Here is a 26363-nt window from a genome sequence, read left to right as displayed (position 1 = left end):
CTGGTCTTCTTCAGTCATTAACGTTTAATGCATCAAATCTATTCTTGGGATGGTCTCTAAATTCAGGTGGGATATACTCACAGTTGTACCTTGGCTCTTGTGGACTTGCTTTAATTTCCTTCAGCTTCAACTTGAACCTACATATAAGCAATTGATGGTCTGTTCCACAGTCAGCCCCTGGCCTTGTTCTGCCTGAGGATACTGAGGTCCTCCATCATCTCTTTCCATAGATGTAGTTAATCTGATTTCTGTATGTTTCATCCGGTGAGGTCCACCTGTACAGTTGCTGTTTATGTTGTTGAAAAAGGGCATTTGCAATGAATAAGTCATTAGTCTTGCAAAATTCTATTTTGTGATCTCTAGCATCCTTTCTATCACCAAGGCCATGTTTTCCAACTACAGATCCTTCTTACTTGTTTCCAACTTTCACATTCCAATCACCAATAATTATCAGTGCATCTTGATTGCATGTTTGATCAATTTCAGACCGCAGAGGTTGGTAAAAGTCTTCAATTTCTTTATCTTTGGCATTGGTGGTGGGTAAATTTGAGTAATAGTCATATTAACTGGTCTTCCTTGTAGGCGTGTGATATTATCCTATCACTGACAGCGTGGTACTTCAGGATGAATCCTGAAATGTTCTTTTTAATGATAAATGTGATGCCATTCCTCTTCAATCCATCATTCCTAGCATAGTAGACCACCTGATTATCTGACTCAGAATGGCTAATACCAGTCTATTTCAGCTCACTAATGCCAAGGATATGGATCTTTATATGTTCCATTTCATTTTTGACAACATCCAATTTTTGTAGATTCATACCTCGTACCTTCCACATTCCTATTATTAACAGATTTTGCAGCTGTTTCTTCTCATTTTGAGTTGTGCCGCATCACAACTGGAGGTCCCGAAAGCTTTACTCCATCGTGCCATTAAGGTTGAATCTACTTTGAGGAGGCAGCTCTTCCCCAGCTGTATTTTGAGTGCCTTTTAATCTGAAGGGCTCATCTTCTGGCACTATATCAGACAATGTGCCACTGCTACTCCTAAGGTTTTTACTGGCTGATTTTTTTAGAAGTACATCACTAGGTCCTTCTTCCTAGTCTATTTTAAACTAGAAGCTCTGCTGAAACCTGTCCACCATGGGTGATCCTGCTGGTATTTGAAATACTAGTGGCATAGCTTCCAGCATCACTGCAATACACAAGACACCACAGTATGACAAACTGACAGATAAGTGGTGGAATGCATACATACATGTATTAATTCAGTGCACATATACTGAATTGTTATCATGTGCCAGATGCTGTGTTCTGGGCTGGGGCACAGACATAGAAAAGTCAGATAAGTTACATACATTCACTATCTTTTGAGAGCTCAGAGTCTTCTGGGCTAATAGGTATAGGAAATAATCACCACAGATAAGGTTCTAGAGCACTTACTCTGTAGCAACCCTGAGCTAAATTATTCCAGTGCATTGTTCACTCTAATCCTTACACTACTCATACATGTTGTTATTAGTTGCTGTCAAGTCAGTTTTTACTTATGGCAACCCCATGTGTGAGAAATAATATTCCCAGACAAGAAAACTACAACTCAAAGCAGTTACCAGGCTAGTAGGTGGAAGGGTCCAGATTTGACCATGTCTGTTTGATTCCAAAGCCTTAACCTTCATTAACCATCTCACTAATAAACACTAAAGTATGAACAATGTGGTTCATTCAAAATTCATTCAACAAATATATATTGAAACCATACCATCTGCTAAGCAGTTTTAGATAATAGAGCCTAAGATTGTTTTGATAAACTTTCTTTCCTTAGTTAAAATGGATGTTAAGGTGATGTGATGGTTAAGGTTGTGTGTCAACTTGGCTGGGCCATGATCCTCAGTGTTTTGGCAGTCGTATAATGTCGTGATCACTTCCATGTTGAGATTTGATATGTGGTCACCCCCATAATGGGATCTTCCGTGAGTAGCCAATCAGTTGAAAGGGGGCTTCTTTGGGCATGTGGCCTCCATCGAATATAAGCGGACATTCTGGCAAGGCTTGGGGGATTTTTGCTCGTGCTGGATCCTGTAGCTGGCTCCTGTTTGTCTGACCTCTGCTTCTTGGGACTTGAGGTGGCAGCTTACCTGTGGTCTTGCCTGGTGTTCTTTGGATTCATTGATCTTCACAGCCCGTGAGCAAGACCCCTGCTCTCTGACCTGCTGATCTTGGATTTGCCAGCCCCTACCGCTGTGTGAACTTTTTTTTTTTTTTTTTTTTTACCGCTGTGTGAACTAGGAGAAGCCTCTATCCTGACCCATGGCCTTGGGACGTTCCAGCCTCTACAACCGCACAAGCCATTTTCTTGATATAAATCTCTCTGTATATAAATATTTATATGCTTTACTGGTTTTACTTCTCTAGAGAACCCAGATTAAGACAGGTGGATACTTACCAAAGATAGACTTTTCTGTCAGTTATACCTTGAAAAAGAGAAAAACCATTTTACTTAAGAAAAGAGAGATTATTAACAAGGGGCATTGAGAAGAGAGGTAACTACAAGAACAGGCATTGGAACCATTCTCATTAAAAGAAGTTCCCTTTCTTGGCTTGAGAATAACTGGGCCTCTGTGAGGAAACTGTCAACTATGTGACTTTAGACAAGTGTTAACAAAGGTAGGCCTTCCAGAATCAGAGTGGATCTTGTCAGAAAATTGATTATTATTATTATTTTGGTCCTTATTTTCCATCCTGTGGCTACGAGATATCCCAGATGCACAATAAGAGAGGTTGAGAGTCATTTTTTAGTTTCTATGTAAAATTTATAATCACAGCATGCTTCCCTTACATTCAGTTAAGCTTAGTTTTGTAGAATTTCAAACTAGGAAGCCCATGCTTACAAAAGACCATCTCCTGTTTGTATTTTTGTAGGAGCTCACCTAATTAAACAACATACCTATCAAAACACCAGTCTCTCCTGAGTAGGCCAACTGGCTCAGAGAAGTCACTTGAATGGCTTCTCTTAGTTATATAAAGGCAAAGTGAGTTGGCAGACAAATGGTGAGTCGCCTGGAATGGTACTCTTAGTGATGGAAATGTAGATTGCTTTTCATAAGAGATGTTATGCTGTTGTTGTGTGCCATTAAGTCAATTCCAATTCATAGTGACCCTATGCGACAGAGTAGAACTGCCCCATAGGGTTTCCTAGGCTGTAATTTTTACGGGAGCAAGCCACCAGGTCTTTTCTCCTGCTGAGCCGAGTATAAGGAGCCTTAAAAAAGCTGCTTCATACCACATACCTATAAAAATGGCTAATATTACACAAAAACTGACAACACCAAATGTTAGTGAAGATACAGAGAAACTGGATCACTCACTGACATTGCTTGTGGAAACATAAAATGGTACAGCTACTCTGAACATGAAATTACCATATAACCCAGCAACTGCACTCCTGGGCATTAATTCCAGAGAAATGAAAACCTATGCTCACACAAAAACCCGTAGACAAATATTTATAACAATTTTATTTGTAAGAACCAGAATTTGGACACAACCCAGATGTCCTTTAATAGGTGAATAGTTAAACTATATTACATACATACCATGGAATGCTAAAACCAAAACATTGCCATAGAGTGGATTCTGACTCATGCCAACCTATAAGACAGAGTAGAAGTGCTGTAATCTTTACAGGGTTTATAAGGCTGTAATCTTTATAGAAGCAGACTGCTACATCTTTCTCCCGCAGAATGGCTGGTGGGTTCCACCGCTGACCTTTAAACCTTTAGGTTAGATAAAAAGTGCTTAACCACTGCACCATCAGGGTTCCTTCCATAGGGTACTAAAAAAAAAAAATACTACTCAGCAATAAAAAATACTACTCAACAATAAAAAATACTACTCAGCAATAAAAAGGAACTATTGATACATGCAACAACTTGGCTGAATTATGCTGAAAGAAGCCAGTCCCCAAAGGTTACACACTGTTTAATTTCATTTAAGTAATAACTTTGAAATAACAAAGTTTTAGGAATGGAGGACATATTAGTGGCTGCCAGAGATTAGATGTAGTTGCCATGGGTTGGAATAGACTCGATGGCAACTAACAACAACAAGAGATTGGTGGGGGTGAGAGGTGGAAAGGACTGAAGGTGGGTGTGCTTATAAAAGGGCAATATGAGGGATTCTTGTGGTGTTGAAATTGTTAAATATCTTGCCTTGGTGGTGGATAGAGGAACTGCACAGGTGATGTTAACATTGTATAGAACTTAATATATACACTCACACCCACAAATTAGCGCAAGTAAAACTTGTATCAATGTCAATATCCTGGTTGTGTAATTATACTATGAATTTACCAAATGTTACCGTCATGGGGGCTGGGCACAGTGTACAAGGGATCTCTGCATTATTTCTTACAAGTGCATGTGACTCTGCAAGTATCTCGACTTAAAAAAAAGCTGCTGCTTCATACATTGGGAGCAGTGCACCAAAGAGAAAAGGTTAAAAGTGGTATCTCTGGGTGTGGATACTGGAAAGAGTCCTTGCCCTATTCTCCAAGGGCTTCACAGGTTCCCAATGGGCCTGTGTGAGGATCCAGATCTGACAACCTTGCAGATTAAAAACCATCCAAGAAAAATATGCAAAACTCTGTTTTAGTAGTGACATCTTTTTTTGCAGCAGGAAATAGCAACAATAGTACACTGACCAGACTCCACTTCCCTCTGATATCAGGAGAGAACTGTCCTCTTTTGTATTAAATAAATCCCTTGGAATTTGGACAAATCAACTAGTAAGTCATACTCCTTGTGTGCCAGGCACTTTGCCAAGCAATTTTGCATGGATTATCCTCCTTTCAGTGCATGCGTTCAGCCTTTCTTTCAACAAAATTGATTGAAAACCTGTCATTGGCAAAGCACTGTTATAGGCCCCAGGGATACAGCAGTGAAGAAAATAGATATTCTCTTGGAGATCTAGTCTAGCAGAAGGAGAATGATGATAAATAAACAAATATATCTGTCAGGTGGGTATATAAAACCAAACCAAACCCACTGCCATCGAGTCGATTCTGGCTCATAGCGACCCTAGAGGACAGAGTAGAACTGCCCCATAGAGTTTCCAAGGAGCGCCTGGTGGATTCAAACTGGTGACCTTTTGGTTAGCAGCTGTAGCACTTAACCACTATGCCACCAGGGTTTCCAGTGGGCATATAGTCTATAAAAATAAGGCAAAGTAAGGGGATAGAAAGTAATGAGGAAGGTAAAAGGACACTGAGCAGGTCCTGGAGGTAGTTAGGGTGTGAGCCATGTGGATATCTGGGAGAAATGCTTCCCAGGGAAGTGCCAAGGTCCTGAGGCAGGAGCTGGCTTGAAATGTTTGAAGAAAGGGGGAAAGCCACGGGGCTGGAGCAAAGTGAGCCAGGAGGAAAATGATGGTAGATGAGGCCAGAGAGTTAGCCAGAAGTCAGATAATGAAGGATTGTATTGGTTATGATAAGGACTTTGGGTTTTTTATTTGAAGTGAGACTGGAAGACACTGGAGGTTTTGAGTAGAGGAATGAAATAATCTGATTTTTTTTCTTTTTAACAGGATCACTGTGGCTACTTTATGGTCTTCAGACTAGAGGGGATAAAAATGGAAGTAGGGAAACTACTTATGAGGTTATTGCAATAATACAAGCAAGCGATGATGGTGCTTTGGACTAGACTAGTTGTGACAGATGTGATAAGCAGGTGGATTCTGGATATATTTTGAAGGTAAAATAAACGGGATTTGCTGACAGATTAATTGTGGGCAAGAGAGATAAAAAGGCATCAAGGATAACAACAAGGTTTTTGGCCTGAGTAACAGGCCTGAGATGGAGAAAAATGAGGAATAAGCAGGTTTAGAGAATGGCTCATAGATTGAGAATTCAGTTTTGGACATGATTAGTTTGAAATGATTCTTAGACATTGTGGTTGCCAGCCTCCAAGATGGCCCCAGTGATCCTCATCTCCTAGTATTCACATCCATGTCTACTTTCCTCCAACTCTGGGTCAGGGCTGGTCTGTGTGACTCACAGAATACAGTGAAGTGCTGGTGGATGACTTGTAAATCAAGTCAGATGAAGCATTTTAGCTTCTGCCTTGGTCTCTTGGATCTCTTGCTCTGGGGAAAGCCATTCATCATGTCATAAGACATTCAATAGCCCTGTGGTAAGGCTTATATTGAGAGAAACTGAGACTTCTCACTAATAGCCAGGACCAATTTACCAGCCTTGTGAGTGTGTCATGTTAGAAGCAGACCCTCCAGCTACAGTCAAACCTTCAGATGACTGCAGTCTCAGCAAACATCTGACTCCAATGTCATAAGAACCCCCAAACCAGAACCATCTAACCAAGCTGCTCCCAAACTCTTGACCCACAGAAATTGTTAGTGATAATAAATGGTTATTGTTGTTTTAAGCCAGGAAGTTTTGGAGTGACTTGTTATGCAGCAATACATAAAGATATGCTAATATAAAAATCCAAGTGGAGATGTCAAGCCCGCACTTGGATCTATGAGCCTGGAGTTCATGAGAGAGGTTAGGCCTGGAGTTAAAAATTGGGGATTCATCAGCATGTAAATTGTGTTTAGAGCTATGGCTTGGATAATATTACCTAGGGAGTGAGTATATACACAAAATGAGTATGCACACAAAGGAAGATCACTGGGGCATTCTCCTTTTTAGAGAGAAGGTAAGCAACATCTAACACAGTAAACTGAGAAGGCCAACAAGGCAGGAGGAGAACACAGTGAGAAGAAACATGTTTCAAGAAAAATAGGGTTTTCAACTGTGTTAAAATGTAGTTCATAGGAAAGTAATATGAAGAAAGAGAATTTACTATTGGAGTTGGTAGCATGGAGGTCACTGATGACTTAGACAATCCCAAGAGTGGAGGGGGTGAACACTTGATTGGGAGGGGCTCAGATTGGATGAGAGGAGAGGAATTAGAGGAATAATGAAAATCCTCTTGAGCCATAGAACAATGAAGAAGGTACAGGAAGGTATTGTGGGATAGAGAGAAGAACTGATTTTTTTTTTTTTTTTTTTTTTCCTGTTGTGCTCTGTTTGGGATCTAGTAGAGAAAGAAAATTTGATGATGTAGGGGGTGAGGTACAATTGTAGGTGTGAAATCTCTCAGGAGGCAAAAGACAATGGGATCTAGTTTACAAATGGGGTATAGAACTTAATAGGAGCCCTGGTTGTTAATTCTAGGTGGAGAAAAGGCAGAGCACGTTACTGGATGAATGTACAATGGAAGATGTGGTAGAGGGAACTCATGGATGTTCTTTACGGATTGTGTCTATGTTTTCAATGATTAAGAAGCAATGTTGGGTCTCTGTTTTTAATGATTAAGAAGCAATCATCAGTTGAATGTTAGGATGCAGTGCTGAAAGTTTGAGAAGAGACAGGGATTGGACTGGACTATAAGATATAAAATGATACTGGTGAGGAGTGAGCTTCTTAGCTCAAGTAGACACATGAGATTATGTGGGCAGCTCCTGTCTTGAGGGAAGATGAGAAGGCAGAGGGGGACAGAAGCTGGCTGAATGGACATGGGGAATATAAGGTAGAGAGAAGGAGTGTGCTGTCTCATTAGGAGGAGAGCAACCAGGAGTGCATAGCAAGGTGTATATAAATTTTTGTATGAGAGACTGACTTGATTGTAAACTTCCACTTAAAGCACAATAAAAAAAAAGTTTGAGAAGAAATGTAAGGAAAAAGCATTTTTGGTTACTCAGACCTTTCAAGCTTCTTCCCATCTGGTCCTTTTGCCTGGAACTCTTTTCCACAGATCTTTATGTGGCTGGCTTGTCTCTGTTAGCTAACATATCACCTTCTTGGAAAGGCCTACCCTGACCATCCAATCTAAATTAATATTCCATCCCCCCCCATTATTCTCTACCATATCATCCTGTTTCACCTTTTTCATAGCATTTTTCACTATCTGAAATTGCCATCATCATTTATTTATTCTCTTGTTTATCGTATATCTTTCTCTAACCACCCTCAGTAGAATATAAAGTTTCATGAGGTCAGAGATTATGTCTGCCTTATTCATATTATATCATTACACCTGGTGGGGGGGAACCTAGCGTGTAATAAATCCTTGACAGATATTTATTGAATGAATGATTTAATATAATCATCATAATTATATTACTATTTTATCACCATGTTACAAGCCCAGATAGGTCAAGTGATTTGCCTAAGGTCACACAGCAAGTTGGGAATGGGGTGGGAGGGGATGAGGAGAGGTTCATGATTTAAAGTCAGGTAATCTGACAGCAGAGCTCAAGCTCTTAGACACTGTATGGAATAGCAACTAGAGGAAGATACTAGATTTCTAGCTAATAAGATACTGGGAGTCTGACCAATTAATAGAAAAAAAAAATATGACCATGGATGTACCTCCAATTTATATAGTTTAGACCAGTCTAATTTCATCAGTATGGTAGATAGAAATCTTAGACATCGTGCAGGCATAAAATAAATAAAAAAACATAGTCTCTGAGATTGGAATCTCAATAATGTGCTATGGCTGTCTTTTCCTGTTTCTTTGTTTTTCTCCTTCCTTCTCTGCTCTTTTTCTTTCCTTCCTTCCTCTCTCCCTTCCTCTCTCATTCCCTCCCTTTGTTCCTTCCTTCTTTATTTTTATGGAGTCCTTGGGCTGCTCCACAGTGATGATGGTAATGGTGGTGGCAATTTGGATAGGCTATTTAGGAACCGCAAGCAGTGTTTTGATGATTCACATGTCACGTTTCCCACATGAGTCCATGACAGGGCTGGTAATGCTCTGTGGAATGTTGACAAGGCGGCAGGCTGAAGTTTGTGGGTCCTGGTTTGGAGTAGTATAGCATAAATGAGTGATTTCTAATTCCTGAGAATGACAAATATCACTTTAGGAGTAATCTAGATTGGAGTTTCTAAAAATTTTGCCCCTTGAGAAGTGTGACTTCTCTAATTTGGTTACGTTTGTTTAAATATAAAAGGCAGCCCTCTAGTTAACATGGCTATTTGTCATTAAGTGACCAAACTGGCTTCTAGTATTCACTACTTGTATTTCTTTCTTTGTTTTTAGCTTAATGTTCCTTGAGCACTTACCATGTGCCAGGCATCGGGCTAATCACCTTACGAGGCACATCTCATTTTATTCTCACAGCTAGCCTAAGAGGTAGGTATCGTCACTATCGACCTTTTACACAGGAGGACCCAGAGCTCCTGCGGGTGGAAGGAACTTACCTAAAGTCACAAAGCTGGTATGGGACGGAGCCTCAATTCAGACCAGGCATCTGACTCCAAAGCTGATGAGCACAACCACCACACATTCTGCCTTCCTCTGCTGACCCATTAACTTTGTCAGAAGTTGCAGGCACAGCAGCCCCGGCATCAGCTAAGCTCCCAAATCCTAGAAGGATTCTTTCTTTTTCTCTTTGTACTCTTTGCATCATTAAAAAAAAAAAAAATCTGGTCACTATTTAGGAATTGTGAGGGTAGAACATAATGTAAAAAAACATTTAAAAGTTATTTAAGGAAAACAAATTAAAAACAAAAGGTGTCTAATACAATAGGAAAGTGACGACTGTGTCATTGAATGCCACATGCCTGAGGAACAGAAGTATCAAAAGAAGTGCCCATAATTCCTTCCTCGGAAGACCTTGCCATCTAAAGGTAGGGAAGTTAGGTAAATACGCATAAAAAACACAGAAAGGGAATCAGAGACAGGCCAGTACTAATTATAGCTTTATGTATGCAAATTCAGAAATGCTGACAAATTACTGACTTGAGTAGAGTGACCGGTGGGGTGAGTTTGGGGAAAAAAATCAGGGAGGAAGTGAGCTCTGTTGCAGAGTTTTGAAAAATGAGTGCAATATGGTTTGACAGTTGGAAAAGGTATAAAACACAATTATATGGTATGGTGATAACCAGCTTACTTAGGCCAGGGAAGAGATTTTTATGAGCGCGCAGGTAAGCTTTTTCCATTTTAATCAGTCTAATGTTTATGAGTCGGAATCATCGATGGCAATGGGTTTTTGAATGTTTATAGAGCAATTTTCCTAAAATAATAATAAAAATAGCTGATATTTTAAAGTTCTTACGATATGCCAGGTGTGTACACATACACACACACACACAAACACAGAGGTTTTATACATATGTTGTTTCTTTAATCCTCATAGCAGTCCTATGAGGTACTTACTACTATTACTGGTTTTTTTACACAGTTGTTATTTGAATCATCGGAGGTCACCCAGCTAGTATATGATAAGCTTGATCTATCTGATTCAGAGCCTGAGCTCTTATCCATTATGCTACCTTTCTAATTTTGTCTATCTGGAAAAGATATGGAGCCTTGATATCACAAAGGTTAAGCACTTGGCTTCTAACTGCAAGGTCGGTGGTTCAAATCCACCAGCCACTCCTCAGGAGAAAGATTTGGCAGTCTGCTTCCAAAAAGATTACAGCCTTGGAGACCCTATAGGGCAGATCTAATCTGTCCTATAGGGTTGCTATGAGTTGGAATCGACTCAACAGCAACAGGTAGAGAAGGTATTCCACATGATCTAATAAAGAATCGACAATTCCCTTCACTAACTACATAGTAGAGAAGAATTATCTTAGGTTAGGGAACGGACAACACATAACACAGGGCAAGTCAGCAAAACTGGACTAAACCAAAAGCTAAGAAGTTTCCTGAGCACAACCAAACACTTTGAGTGACAGAGTAGCAGGGGCCGGGGTCTGAGGACCATGGTTTCAGGGGACATCCAGGTCAACTGGCATAACAAAGTTTGTTATGAAAATGTTCTGCATCCCACTTTGGTAAGTGGCGTCTGGGATCTTAAAAGCTAGTGAGCTGCCATCTAAGATGCATCAATTGGCCCCAACCCACCTGGAGCAAAAGAGAATGAAGAACAGTGGAAACACAGGGAAAATATTAGTCCAGGAGACAAAAAGGGCCACATAAACCAGAGACTCCATCAGACTGAAACCAGAAGAACTGGATGGTGCCTGGCTACTGCCAATGACTGCCCTCACAGGGAACACAACAGAGAGTCCCTGATGGAGCAAGAGAAAAGTGGGGTACAGAACTCAAATTCATGTAAAAAGACCAGATGTAATGGTCTTACTGAGACTAGAGGAACCCCAGAAGACACACCCCTTAGACTCTCTGTTAACCCAGAACTAAAACCATTCCCGAAGCCAATTCTTCAGACATAGACTGGACTATAAAACACAAACGAATACTTGCAAAGAGTGTGCTTTTTAGTTCACGTAGATACACAAGACTAAATGGGCAGCTTCTGTCCGGAAGCGAGGTAAGAAGGCAGAAAGGTATAGGAGCTGGTTGTATGGACACAGGATATCTGGGATTGAAAGGGGGAGTATGCTGTCACATTATAGGGATAGCAACTAGGGTCACATAGCAATGTGTGTATAAATTTTCGTATGAGAAACTAACTTGAGGGGTAAACGTTCATCCAAAGCACAATTTAAAAAAATTTACAACTCCCAATTAAAAAAGCTGTAATAAATTGTATTTTCTAAATGTCTTTTGAATCTGTTCACCTTTCTCCATCTTGACTCTCACCATAGTAGTCCAAGCCACTATTACCTCTCTCCTAGACAACTGCAATAATCTCCTGTTTCCACTTTGCCTCCCTTCCAATCCTTCTTCAGAATGATCTTTATAAAACATAAATATGACCATGTTCGTACCTTGCTTAAAACCCTTTGATGACCTCCCATTGCTTTAAATGTCTGCCTCTTCCACTAGACTGTAAGTTCTATGAAAGAAGCGACTGTCCTGTTCAACATATCCAGCATCTATGACAGTGCCTTGCACATAGTAGAAGCTAAGTATTTGTTGAATGAATGCTAAATCCAAGTGACCTTTTAAAAAAAGAATTTTAGTTACTTCAACAAGAAAATTAAAGAGGATGAATTTGGAGGTATGGAGGTAGCTTTTTCATAAGTACTAATCTCATTTCTTCTTTTAATGTTTTATGCCTTTTAGATTCTAAACTCCATGAGGTCAGGGACCGCGTGTCTTGTTCATTACTATATCCTCACTCTATATCAGGTTCGTAGGCAGTACTAAAAAAAAAATTTGTTGTATGAATACTCTTGATTACCAATGTAGATTGGAAGCTGATGAATCAAAAAACAACAGATAGCACTGGTTAGGGCAGAGTTGGAACAGGAAAGTTTAACTGTAGGCAGTGGGTTGAATAGTGTCCCCTCAAAATTCATGTCCACCCAGAACCTCAGAATGTGACCTTATTTGGAAATAGGATCTTCGCAGATGTGATTTATTAGGTTCTCGTGATGAAATCATCCTAGATTTAGGGTGAGCCCTAAATCCAATACTGGTGTCTTTATAAAAGAGAGGAAGATTTGGACACAGAGATATAGTGGAAAAGGCCATGTGAAAAACGATGCAGAGAGTGGAGTGATGCAGCAACAAGACAAGGAATGCCAAGGATTGCTGGGAGCCGTTAAAAGCTAAGAAGAAGCAAGGAAGAATTCTTCCCTAGAGCCCCCAAAGATATCATGGCCCCGAGGACATCTTGATTTCGAACTTCTAGCCTCCTAACTATAACAATAAATTTCTATTTGTGGTACCCCTAGGAAATGAATAAAATGAATAGACTATAGTTATTAGATTTGTGGAGGGTAAAGATTCTTTCATTCATTCAATAAATATTTATAAGGCAACTACTATGTGTCAGATGGAGCCCTGATAGCACAATGGTTAAGTACTCGGCTGCTAACTGAAAGGTCATCAAAACCACCAGTGGCTCCTTGGGATAAAAGATCTGGCAATCTGTTCCATAAATATTACAGCCCAAGAAACGCTATGGGCAGTTCTACTCTGTCCTGTAAGATCACTATGAGTCAGAATTGTCTGGACGTCACACAACATGTGTCAGAAAGCACAATGTCTGTCACATAGTAGTTGCCTTATATTTATTGCTTAGGCACTGGAGGTGTAATTGTGAACCAGAGTACACAGTCTCTGCTTGTCATGGAGCTCACAGTCTAGCGATAAATAAACAGGCAATTGAAATTCGGTGAGATAAATTCTCAAAGGGAGGGCAAGAATGGGGTACTTTAGGAAACATTAAAACAAAACAAAACAAAAAACTACAAGCCTATTGCCACTGAGTCCATTGCAACCCACAGCAACCCTATAGGACAGAGTAGAACTGCCTCACATGGTTCCCAAGGAGCAGCTGGTGGATTTGAACTACCAACCTCTTGGCTAGCAGCCAAGTTCCTAACCACTGCACCATCAGGGCTCCAGGGAACACTTAAAACCCATTGCTGTTGAGTCGATTCCGACTCATAGTGACCCTATAGGGCAGAGTAGAACTGCCGCACAGAATTTCCAAGAAGCACCTGGTGGATTTGAACTGTGGACCTTTTGGTTAGTAGCCTTAGCACTTAACCACTACACCACCAGGGTTTCCACCGAACACTTAAAAACCCAGACCCAACACTTAGGAGGAACATTTACCCAGACTTTGGCAGTCAGGAAGTGATGTCTAAAGGGTTAGTAGCCAAAGGAAGAAGGTGTGGAAGGTGTTAAATAATATTTGCTTGTGTAAGAGCCCAGAGATTCCTTTCCAACTTCTTTTCATCCAACAAATATTTATTGAGCCCTTGAACCCATACCATGTTCCAGGCACTGTATTAGGCCATTATAACATTTGCATTTCAAAACTAGTCTGTTTAAAAAATGTAAAAACTTTTTTTTTTTTTTTAAATTCGTTGGTCTTGTAGGAAGACACACTTCTGGGCTCCTCCTGCCCCAAGTGCTGTGTAGATGTTTAATGAAAGTTTTGCTGAATTAGTAAATGAATGCCTGTGGGAGTTAACTAATCTGACCACCAGAAAACCAAAGCCTTGGATCAAGTGTGCTCAAGAGAATTTACTGCGATTATGGATATGTTCTTTATCTGCCCTGTCCAAATGGCAGTCGCTAGCCAGCCACATGGACTATTGAGCACTTGAAATGTGGCTACTGCGACTGAATAACTGAATTTTAAAATGTATTTAATTTTAATTAATTTAAATCGCCACTTACGGCTAATGCCTACTGCATCGGCCAGTGCAGCCTTGGATGCCACTGTCTAATGGTCTTTGAGTCTGGGACTGGTACGTGGTGGAAGGTTCCGAGTCCCTCGTTTAAAAATGGTTATGTCTACATGCTGAGATGTTGAATGCCACTGGCAGTAATAAATATGTGTATGCAGTGGCAACCCATAACTAGCACCTCAGTCACTGAAGAGTAATAAACTCTACGCACCCTAACAAACACCCAACTCCACAGGATTAAAAGTTTGAAGGCCCGAGGACTCCACCTTCTCCAAGGCGCGCTCGCGGCCCTCAGCGAGCCCGAACAGCATCATGGACTTTGTAGTTCAACAAGCAAGTGCCGTCACAGCTGTATGCCTTTTGGGTCGACTTCCGGTAGCCCGTTGCCTTCTGGGAATTGTAGTTAATAGCTGCTTGCCGGATGTGGGCTCTTGTGGCCTGGGAACTACAATTCCCGGCGGGTTGCGAGATGCACCCGGTGGTAGTTATGAGCCGGGCGATTGCCTCAGCTGGTGTCAAGTGTGTGCTTTAGTGGCGTGGGAGGCCTGGCTGCACCGAGAGGGAGGGGGGAAACGTTGTAATCATTCCTTTGACGGGGTTGCCGAGGTCACTGTCCTGGGTTTGCAGAGTCTGCTGGCAGCATGGCGGTGAGTTTGGGCGGGAAGAGCCCTCTGGGTCGGGTCCTAGAACCGGGCTGGTCTGTCTCTGCCTTTACCAGGATGTAGGGTCTCTCCATGTGGTAGCTGCTGTCCTGAAAGGAAGAAACCTTGTTCCGAGGGGAGGCTTTGTCCACGTTAAGGCGTGGCTCTCCTGGAGGATGTGCCTTTTCACTAACTGTTGGGCCAGGAGCTGGTAACTTTAACTGTACAGACTACTTACATGTCACTAATTTCACTGGAGTTTCTGAAACCGAGGTGGGGAGGAGTATGTAACATCGGTTCCTTCGATGAGCAAAAAAAATTATTGAGCGCCTCCCAATAAAACTGACAAAAATCTCTGCTTTCATGTTTACGTGTGTGTGTGGCTTGGGAGGTTACTGTTGTTAGCTGCTGTTGAATCGGTTCCGACTCATAGTGACCCTGTGCACAACTGAACGAAACACTGCCCGGTCCTGAGCCATCCTTACAATCGTGGTTATGCTGGAGCTCATTGTTCCAGCCGCTGTGTCAGTCCACCTCGTTGAGGGTCTTCCTCTTTTCCACTGACTCTGTACTCTGCCAAGCATGATGTCCTTCTCCAGGGAGGTTACTACATATTAAAAATACGTGAAATACTTAGTATGTCAGGTGCCGATAAGTGCTATGGGTGAAAAAAAAAAAAAGGCAGGAAGAGAGGACTAGGGAGTGGGGTGGGAGTGGGGTTACAGTTTTAGCAAAAGTGGTCCTGAAGGCTTACTTGAGAAGGTGGCATTGTAGCAAGGACTTAAAGAAGGTAAGGGAGCAAGCCATGCAACTATCTAACGAAGCCAAAAACCAAACCCGCTGCTGTCGAGTCTATTTCTACTCTTAGCGACCCTGGAGGAAGAAATTTCTAGTCAGAAGCAACAGGGTGTGTGAAAAGCAAGGAGGGTTGTGTGGCCAAAGGACAGTGATCCAGGGGGAGATGGTGTGTGTGTGTAAATCATGTAAGGCCGTGTAGGTTGTTGTAAGAACTTTGATGTTAACTCCATATGTTAACTCTGGAAGCCATTGCAATGTTTTGTGTAGTGTGACAGTACTTGATTTCTTAACATTGTCATTCTGGCTGCTGTGTTGAGAATAGACTGGTGGCAAGGGGAGGGGTGAGAGGTGAAAGCGGAGAGATCAGTTAGGAGGTCTGATTGATCATGTGAGAGAGAATGGAGGCTTAGACCAGGATGGAAGTAATGGAGGTGGTGAGAAGTGGTTGGATTCTGGATATATTCTGAAGGTAGACCCAACAAGATTTGCTGATGGATTGGATGTAGATGACTGAGAAGGCTGTGGGAGAAGCAGCGTTTGGTTGGGGTATGTGTGAGATTAGAGGTTCTTTGTTGGGAGGTGTCTAGTAGGTGTTTCAGGTGGGGTGCTGAGTAGATATTTAGTTGTATGAATCTGGAGATCAAAGGAGAGATCAGGTTGAGAGGACAATATTGATGGTATTTAAAGCCACGGGACTGGCTGAGATCCATAAAGTATGTATAGAATGCACATAAATTATACAAGAGATTCAAGGACTGAGATGAGGAATACCCGAAAAAGGCAGCTGAGTAGGGAAGACTAGTGAGATAGGAAGAAGATCAGAAGAATGTAGTATTTTGGAAGCCAGGCAGAGAAAGTGTTCCAAAGAGGAAAGAGTGTGAAATGCTATTGGTAGATCAAATTCATGAAGGAAGACTGAGAATTTACTCTTGAATCATGTGAACAGCTTCTACGGAGTAGTGAGGGCAAAAGCCTTACTGAAGAGTGAGTTCAAGAAAGAATGAGAAGAGAAGGACTAGAGATGATGAGTATGGACAGCTCGTTTTAGGAATTCTGCTATAAAGGAGAGCAGAGGAATGGGGCAGTAAATGAAGATTTAAAAAAAGATAGGAGAAATACACAATGATTGTGTTCTCATGAGAATTATCCAGTAGAAAGGGAAAACTGATGCAGAAGAGATAGGGACAATTGTAGGAATGATGGTCCTTAGTAGAATAGAGGGGATAGGATCTAGTGCACCAGCAAACCCAACCCAGTGCCACTGATTCGATTCCGACTCATAGCAACCCTATGCACCAGTGCAGGGGTTAAATAGGACCGCAGGCCACTCATCCATAGTAACAGGAAAGAAGACAGAGCATATGGGTATAGATGTATGTGGGCAGGTAAACGTGATGAGGGAGCTTGTTTATTTTCTGATAACTTCTGTTTTCTCAGTAAAATAGGAAGCAAGACTATCAACTAAGAGTGAGGATTGGAGAGGAGATGTTGGAGGTTTGAAGAGAGGGGAGAAGGTATGAAACAATTATGTAGGACAGTGCTGCCTAAGAGAACTTTTCTCTGGTGATGGAAATGTTCTGTATCTTTTCTAATTTGGTAGCTATTGAACCTTTGAAATGTGGCTAGTGGAATTAAGGGACTAGATTTTTAAATTTATTCAGTTTAAAGAGCTACATGTGGCTAGTGGCTATTAGTATGCACGTTAAAGTTTGAGAAGCATTGGTTGAGGAGAAGGAGTCTCTGGATTTTGGAAATTAGCAGCATTCCTGGGCATCACTTGAGGTTAGTGAATGTGAATTTAAATTGAGACTAGTCTTCATGGTTGAATGTTTTTCTCTTGCCATTTTCAGCTGCTTGGGTGTAGGAGCAGAGCAGGTGGATAGGAGGGTTGGAGATTTACCATTCAAGAATGGTGAAGTAAGATAGGGGCAAAGGAGTGATTATACAGATGGACCATGGAGTTTAAGGGAGGGTAGTGAAGACATGAGGAGCCCTAGTGGCACAGTCATTAAGCGCTCAGCTGCTAACCAGAAGGTCGGCGGTTCAACCCATGAGCCACTCCACTGGAAAAAGATGTAGCAGTCTTCTTCTGGAAAGATTACAGCCTTGGAAACCGTATGGGGCAGTTCAGCTCGGTCCTATAAGGTTGCTATGAGTCCGAATCAACTTGACAGCAAAAGGTTTTTTAGTGAAGACAGAGAGGGGTAAGGATTAGTGAAAAAAGGGCCAGAATCAACAGATCTCAGTGGGGTTAAGGAATTATTGCAGTTGGAATTCTAGAAGGATCATCTATGTATATATTGAAATCTTGAAATTATTATCTGTGTGGCTATTGAAATTACCAAATTATGAGACAGATAGTATTGGAGAGCATGACAATGAGCCAGGAACTGAAATCCTCAGGAAAAGAGGGTGTGAGGCAGGGATTATTATCTCCATTTTACTAGGAAATCTGACCCTACAAAGTTAAGAATCCTTAAGTATCAAGCAGTGAAATTTATATTCATATAGCACCTTGCAGCTTTCAAAAGATGTATTTTGTGTGCAAAAAAATAGCACAGGGCAGTGGAGAGAGCACTGAACTGTTAGACTGAAAACCTCATTCCTTGCTAGGCATGACATTTCCTTCTGCCTCGGTTTGTTGGAACAGGCCTGGATTAGATGTTCTAGGAGCCCTCTTTCAGCTCCAACATTTGATGCTTCAGTGTCTTAGTAAGTAGCAGAGTTAGGACTTATATAATATCATTAGCTAACACTTCCCGTGCCTTGTGTTATGCTCTGTGTTTAGCAGTTTTTTTTATATTCTCTCGCTGAATCTTAATAATCCTTTTGAGATAGGCATTCTTATCATCTGCAGTTACAATGAAGAAACTGATACATAGGGAGCTTAACTAATAGACCCAAGTTCCCATAGCTAGTACATGATGAAAGTGGAATAAAATCCATTGTTTTCTAAATCACTTCTTTTTTTTCTTTTTATAATTTTTATTGTGCTTTAAGTGCAAGTTTACAAATCAAGTCAGTCACCCACACAAAAACCTATACACACCTTGCTACATACTCCCAATTACTCTCCCCCTAATGAGACATCCCGCTCCCTCCCTGCACTCTCTCTTTTTGTGTCTGTTTCATCAGCTTCCAACCCCCTTTACCCTCTCATCTCCCCTCCAGGCAGGAGATACCAACACAGTCTCAAGTGTCCACCTGATCCAAGAAGCTCTTTCCTCACCAGCATCCCTCTCCAACCCATTGTCCAGTCCAATCCCTGTCTGAAGAGTTGGCTTCGGGAATGGTTCCTGTCCTGGGCCAACAGAAGGTCTGGGGGCCATGACTACCAGGATCCTTCTAGTCTCAGTCAGACCATTAAGTCTGGTCTTTTTATGAGAATTTGGGGTCTGCATCCCACTGCTGTCCTGCTCCCTCCGGGATTCTCTGTTGTGTTCCCTGACAGGGCAGTCATCGTGTGTGGCCAGACACCATCTAGTTCTTCTGGTCTCAGAATGATGTAGTCTCTGGTTCATGTGGCCCTTTCTGTCCCTTGGGCCCGTAATTAGGCTGTGTCCTTGGCGTTTTTCATTCTCCTTTGATTCAGGTGGGTTGAGACTCATTGATGCATCTTAGATGGCCGCTTGCTAGCGTTTAAGACCTCAGACGCTGCTCTTCAAAGTGGGATGCAGAATGTGTTCTTAATAGATTTTATTATGCCAATTGACATAGATGTCCCCTGAAACCATGGTCCCCAAACCCCTGCCCCTGCTACGCTGGCCTTCAAAGCAGTCAGTGTATTCAGGAAACTTCCTTGCTTTTGGTTTAGTCCAGTTGTGCTGACCTCCTCTGTATTGTGTGTTGTCTTTCCCTTCACCTAAAGTAGTTCTTTTCTGCTATCTAATTAGTGAATACCTCTCTCCTACCCTTCCTCCCCCCGCATAACCACAAAAGAATGTTTTCTGCTCAGTTTAAACTGTTTCTCAAGTTCTTATAATAGTGGTCTTATACAATATTTGTCCTTTTGCAACTAATTTCACTCAGCATAATGCCTTCCAGGTTCCTCCATGTTATGAAATGTTTCACAGAGTCATCGCTGTTCTTTATCGATGCGGTAGTATTCCATTGTATGAATATACCATAATTTATTTATCCATTCATCCGTTGATGGGCAACTTGGTTGCTTCCATCCTTCTGCTGTTGTAAACAGTGCTGCGATAAACGTGGGTGTGCATATATGTGTTCATGTAAAGGCTCTTATTTCTCTAGGATATATTCCGAGGAGTGGGATTGCTGGATCGTATGGTAGTTCTATTTCCAGCATTTTAAGGAAGAGCCAAACCGATTTCCAAAGTGGTTGTACCATTTGACATTCCCACCAGCAGTGTATAAGTGTTCCAATCTCTCCACAGCCTCTCCAACGTTTATTATTTTGTGTTTTTTGGATTAATGCCAGCCTTGTTGGAGTGAGATGAAATCTCATTGTAGTTTTGATTTGCATTTCTCTAATGGCTAATGATCGTGAGGATTTCCTCATATTTGCTAGCTACCTGCCATGTATTAGGGCTCCTATCGTTGTCCCTATTTTTTCTTCTATGATCTTTATCGTTTTAGATTTTGTATTTAGGTCTTTGATCCATTTCGAGCTCGTTTTTGTGCATGGAGTGAGGTATGGGTCTTGTTTCATTTTTTTGCAGATGGATATCCAGTTATACCAGCACCATTTGTTTAAAAGACTGTCTTTTCCCCATTTAACTGTTTTGGGGCCTTTGTCAAATATCAACTGCGCCTATGTGGATGGATTTTTGTCTGGATTCTCAATTCTGTTCTAAATCACTTCTTTGTGAATCACTTCTTTCTCAATCCCTATGCCCAGGAAAACCCAGGCCTTCTTATTCCTAGTTTAGGGCTCTTTCTTTTGTTCCAAGCTGCTCAATGCCTTCCCTCCAACCCTCACTCCTCTTTGGATGGTACCTTTAGCCAGTACAGAATTTGGTGGTCTTTTCTTGTTTTAGTTAAGGAGCCCCAGTGGTGCAGTAATTAAAGCACTCAGCTGCTAACCAGAAGGCTATGGTTCGAATCCACCTGCTGCTCCTCAGGAAAAAGATGTGGCATCCTGCTTCCTTAGATATTTACAGCCTTAGAAACCCTGTGGGGCAGTTCTACTCTGTCCCATAGGGTCGCTATGAGTCGGAATCGACTTGAAGGCACTGGGTTTGGTTTTTGGTTTGGTTCTTGTTTTGGATAGTGTTAATAAGAGTGGGTTTTTCAGTTTGGAAGGCTAATACATTTGTTTCTTTTTAAGTTACGTATAAGGAAGCTGGGAGTATTTCTTGTAGACACTGTTGTTACACTTCACTTTTAGGCCTCTGCAAATAGTTGTGTTTCACACTGTCATGATACAGGACTGACGTTAAAGATAGTTTCATTGAAAGAATCCAATAGGAGCTCTCTTTAAGAAAGAACGAGTAATAGCAACAATAATAACTAAAATGTATTGATTACTTATTCTGTGGCAGACATTAAATGTTTTACATAATTTTTCATCAATCCCATGAAAGTAGGTGCTGTTAGTATTGGCATTTTACTTGTGGAGAAAATAAAGCATCAGATCTAGCAAGAGGTAGAGGCAGAATCTGAACTGTCAGTCCCACCCTAGAGCCATTCTCTTAATCTCTTAAAACTGTGAGGTTCTCAGTTGTAAACTAATTGAGAAATTTCATTTGCAAACACCTTCCCATAGGGAAAGTTGTCTAACTCCAAAGGATTACCTTACCAATGGTAAAGTGTGTAAGATACAATAAATACATAATATCATGGATGCAAAATTTTTGTTTTATAATTGAATTTGTAAAGAGCAAATGATACAATTTTCTTCATATTAGAGGAGTGTTCATTTTATACAGCTAGTAACAGCTTTAATCCTTTTTAGTTTAGAAGGGACCTGGGGATGTCATGTAATAAAAATATAGCTAACTTAAAAAATTATTTTTTAATACATTTTGTTTAGAAAATTTAAATAGTGAACAGAATGAAGATAATGATATTATGCACTTCATGTTTCAGTAATTAGTTTCAATAATTAGTAGGTCATCTTCAATCTTGTTTTATATACCTCACCCACGCCTCAGGATTCAGAATACGAATTCCAGGCATTATATCATTTCATCCATATGTATTTTAGTACCTTTTTTTTTTTTTTTAATTATTATAAGTTTTCTCGATAAAGAACAACAGTGAATCCGTGAACCGTCTCGTAATATGGATGAATCTGGAAGGTATTATGCTGAGTGAAATTAGCCGGTTGCAAAAGGACAAATATTATATGAGACCACTATTATAAGAACTCAAGGTTTAAACACAGAACCCCCAGAGTTGTCGAATAAAACATTATTTGATGGTTATGAGGGTGGGGAGGGAGGGAGAGGGGTATTGTAGACAAGAATTATTTTAGGTGAAGGAAAGGACAACACAACACAGGGGAAGTCAGCACAACTGGACTAAACCAAAAGTTTCCTGAATACAACCAAACACTTTGAGGGTCAGAGTAGCAGGGCCGGGGGCCTGGGGACCATGGTTTCAGGGAATACCTAGATCAATTGGCATAACAAAGTGTATTAAGAAAATGTTCTGCATCCCACCTTGGTGGGTGACATCTGGGGTCTTAAAAGCTAGCAAGCGACCATCTAAGATGCATCAATTGGTCCCAACCCACCTGGAGCAAAGGAGCATGAAGAATACCAAAGACACAAGGAAAATATGAGCCCAAGAGACAGAAAGGACCATATAAACTAGAGACTACATCAGCCTGAGACCAGAAGAACTAGATGGTGCCTGGCTACCACCAATGACTGCCCTGACAGGGGACACAACAGAGAATCCCTGATGAAGCTGGAGAAAAGTGGGATGCAGAACTCAAATTCTAGTAAAAAGAGCAGACTTAATGGTCTGACTGAGACTGGAGGGACCCCAGAGGGACATGGCCCATGGACTGTCTGTTAGTCTAAAACTAAAACTATTCCCAAAGCCAACTCTTCAGACAGAGATTAGACTGGACTAGAAGACAAAATGATACTGGTGAGGAGTGTGCTTCTTAACTTAAGTAGACGTGAGACTATGTGGGCAGCTCCTGTCTGGAGGCGAGATGAGACAGCAGATGGGGACAGGAGTTGGTTGAATGGGCACGGGAAATACAGGATAGAGAGAAGGAGTGTGCTGTCACATTATAGGGAGAGCAACTAGGGTCACATAACAATGTATGGATAAGTATTCGTATGAAAAACTGACTAGAATTGTAAACTTTAACTTAAAGCACAATAAAAAACGAAAAAAAAAATAGAAGTTTTCTTAAAACATTACCACTGTGCCATTTTCATATCTAATAAAACAAAAAATGTCTAGCTGTCTCTTTGTGATAACAGTTAGCATTCATTTAGCACTTACAATAGGTCTGGCACTATGCTAAGCTCTTCGTGTGTGTTATCTCCTTTAATCCTCATAATAATAGGAGGAGGGTACAATTTTTATCTTCATTTTGTAGTTGGAGAAACAGAGGATTAGAGAAGTTAAGGAACTCGTCTAGGGTTTTCCAGCTAGGAGGTGGTGGAGCCAGGGTATTGGCAGAATACCAAGCAGAAGCAGAATGGGTGTCAGAAAGGAGGGTTTTTGTCCAACTCATCCATTTGCTGGCTTGATGATCCCTGAGCTTCAGGTTCATCATCTTTGAAATGATAATCCCTGCATTTGCCCACTTCTTAGGTTTTATTTTAAGATCAAATAAGTTAATGTGGCATGGGGGCCAATATCAGGTTTCATTACAACTGACCTTTGAGGTTTTGAGGAACAGGTTTTTCCAAGAAGCAGAAACCTCAAAGAAGAGCTTTTGTGCATTTAGCATGCATGGTACAATGAAAAGAAATATAGTTCTAAGTAATTTGTGAAGACTATTGCTTTCATGTTCTGTTTTAAAAGTGAGTGATGTTCATTTTTAAGCAAAAAGTGTCCTGTAACTTCTGTGTCTATGGCATTGTACTTGGTGCTGAGGTGACTATAAAAGTGACTTAGTTATCTCACACTAAGTGCTGCTATAACAAGTACCACAAGTGGATGGCTTTAACAAACAAATTTATTCTTCTACAGTCTAGGAGGCCAGAAGTCCGAATTCCGGGCACCAGCTCCCAAGGAATGCTTTCTCTCTCTTTTGGTTCTGGGGAAGGGGCCTTATCATCAATCTTCCCCTGGTCCAGGAGCTTCTCAGTGCAGGCACCCCAGGCCTGAAGGATGTGCTCTTCTCCTGGAACTTCGTTATTGGTCATATGAGATCTCTCTGTCTCTATGCTCGCTTCTCTTATATCGCAAAAGAGATTCACTCAAGATACAACCTAATCCTGTAGATTTTGTCTTGCCTCATTAACATAACTGCCTCTAATCCTGTCTCATTAACATCATAGAGGTTACGGTTTATAACACATAGGATAATCATATCAGATGACAAAATAGTAGACAACTGCACAATACTGGGAATCATGGCCTAGGCAAGTTGGCAGACATTTTGGGGGGTCATAATTCAATCCAGAACAAAAAGATCTAAAAGTTCCTACCTGCCAGGAGTTTACAATCAGATTAGATACATGTCTTAAGAATCATTTGGTTGTATGCAATGATTATCAACTGAAGTTAGTTAAAATAAAGAGAAGTTTTCTAATAATACAGTGGTATTTCTTATGACCAATGACCCTTGGTAGGAGGTACAGCGAGACTTTATGAGGCTCTAAAACTAGAAAACTGTCAGGAATTGAGGCAGATATTTGCCATTCCACTGTCTCTCTAGGACTACATGCTTGGTCTCTAGGCTTTTCTCTGCACAGCTGTATCTGTCTCTTGGTTTTCACCTTAGACTGGATTCTTCTGTTTTATCATCAGCTATTCCAAACACCATAACCTACATGACCTTCCAGTTTCAAAGGCCACTACCAACTTATTCTTAGTCTCTGTTTCTTTGCTCTGGCTTTCAAGTCTCAATTCTCAAAACAGTTTTTTGTCTGCACCTGGTTCTTTTGGCTCTGGCTAGGGAGGTTCTAGCTCATAAGACACACAGTAATAGGGGCCTATCCATTATTTTAGGGTACTATATGAGTATTTATGTGAATGTTTTCTGGGGGGATAATTTCTCAGAGAAGAGGATGAAATATCCCAAGTGAGCCTGCAACAGGAGAAAAAGCATCTAGACCAGTGTTTCTCAACCTTTTTTTTTTTTTAATTGCCCTTTTAAGGAGCGTTTTCTAAAGCCATTTGTTCCCCAATCACCCAGCCCTCAGTGAAATTTTAGTGCCGCAGATGACTGCATACCTATTATGTACTGTATGCTTTATTTATAAGGAAGTTTTTTTTTTTTTTTTTTGACCTTCGAGAATCAGAATTCACCCTCCTTGGGGATGATATTGCCCTGGTTGAAAATGCATGAATGACTTAAATGCAAGAGAATGTAAAATTTGATTGTAAAAGCAATGAAACAGATAGTGTATGGTGTAGAACCACAAACAAAAGAGAGCTCTAGACATCATGGGTTTGGTGGGGTGGGAGGAGGCATGCCCAAGTGTGGGCTCTCAAGTGCCAGAAGGTCTTCTCTGATAATGTTTGATGGATGATCACCCAGGAATGGGAGAGACAAGCAATGGAAGAGACTAGGGCACAGCACTGGGCAGTTGGAAGTCAGCTGGGAGATGACGGAGACTTAGACTGGGTGACCGCTGTAAGGGGGTTGTAGAAGTAGAGAAATGGAGTCAGAAAAAGGAATATACAGAAAACAAAGGTGTTCATTATCAGTGTTCATAGTGCTACACGGTATCAGAATTGTTTACGATGGACTTACGATTTTGCTTTTCCTTATCTGGATTTTTATATTTTCTACAGTAAATCTGTATTACTTGCAAAATAAAGAAAACTGTTAAAAATTAGAGACCCATGTTCATGTGTGCCTTGTTTACTTAGAAAAAAGATTTGAGGTGCTAGATTTGCCTGGGTAGCAGAATTAACAGAAGAGAATGTAAGCTCCATGAAGGCAGGGGACCTTACCTTATTCATTGCTGTATACTCAATGCTTAACATGATGCCTAGCACCAGTAGGGATGTAATAAATTATTTCAGAATGAATAAGTGAAAGGTAGAAGGTACATTTCCTTGCTGTAAGGAGCTTTCAAATAGTGAGAATGAAAAAGAACAGGCAGATTCAAAAGACACTACTGAGGAAGAATTGACACAGTTTGGTGGCTGACTATAGGAGATGAGGAAGGTGGCATTTTCCTTAGACTTCAGTTGACTTCGAGAATAACTTTTTCCTTTTTGACAAACTCTTTTCAAGAATTGTATTGCTAGAGAATGGCTCTTGATGAAATGTCTTTGAGCTATGATCTAGGTTAGATCACATTGTGGTCTTAAAGGGAAGAGCTAAGGTAAATTCAGGCTGCATTGATACATATTGGTATAGAGAGCATCCAGACATTCCTTGACTCAAGCAGTGGCCTTGTACTGGTTCAGAAATGGAAAAAACGTCTGCTTGGACATGTTCTAACTCTTAATCAGAAGTTTAAGGATAGAATAGCAAACTGTCAGTCCTAAATTTTAGTGGAGGATTGATATCGGAGAGTCTTTTTTTTTTTTGCTAAAGAAACATGGCTTATTTATTCATTTACGTGCTATTGAACATTTGTTCATCTCAATTTTATAAATTTTAAAATAATCTTGCAGTAAACATATAGCTCTGTGTATGTGTGTTTAGTAGTAGCTTTTCCTTTTTAATTAATTTTTATTCTGCTTTAAGTGAG

The 26363-nt window shown here is 40.8% G+C and overlaps 1 protein-coding gene across 1 annotated transcript in view; it reads left to right on the top strand.

The window, feature by feature from the left end:
- The first annotated feature begins 14598 nt into the window (after positions 1-14598).
- The window catches only part of LARS1 (leucyl-tRNA synthetase 1), a 91667-nt gene continuing 79902 nt past the window's right edge, over positions 14599-26363 (top strand). The window contains exon 1 of the mRNA XM_049873986.1: positions 14599-14763. Within this exon, the coding sequence (XP_049729943.1) occupies positions 14758-14763 (6 nt within the window). The 5' untranslated portion in view covers positions 14599-14757. The remainder of the gene's footprint in view (positions 14764-26363) is intronic.

This window comes from Elephas maximus, chromosome 2 (assembly GCF_024166365.1).
Source record: "Elephas maximus indicus isolate mEleMax1 chromosome 2, mEleMax1 primary haplotype, whole genome shotgun sequence".
NCBI classification, from domain to species: domain Eukaryota; kingdom Metazoa; phylum Chordata; class Mammalia; order Proboscidea; family Elephantidae; genus Elephas; species Elephas maximus.
Note: the sequence above shows the minus strand (reverse complement) of the source record. Positions and strands in the feature narration are given on the sequence as shown.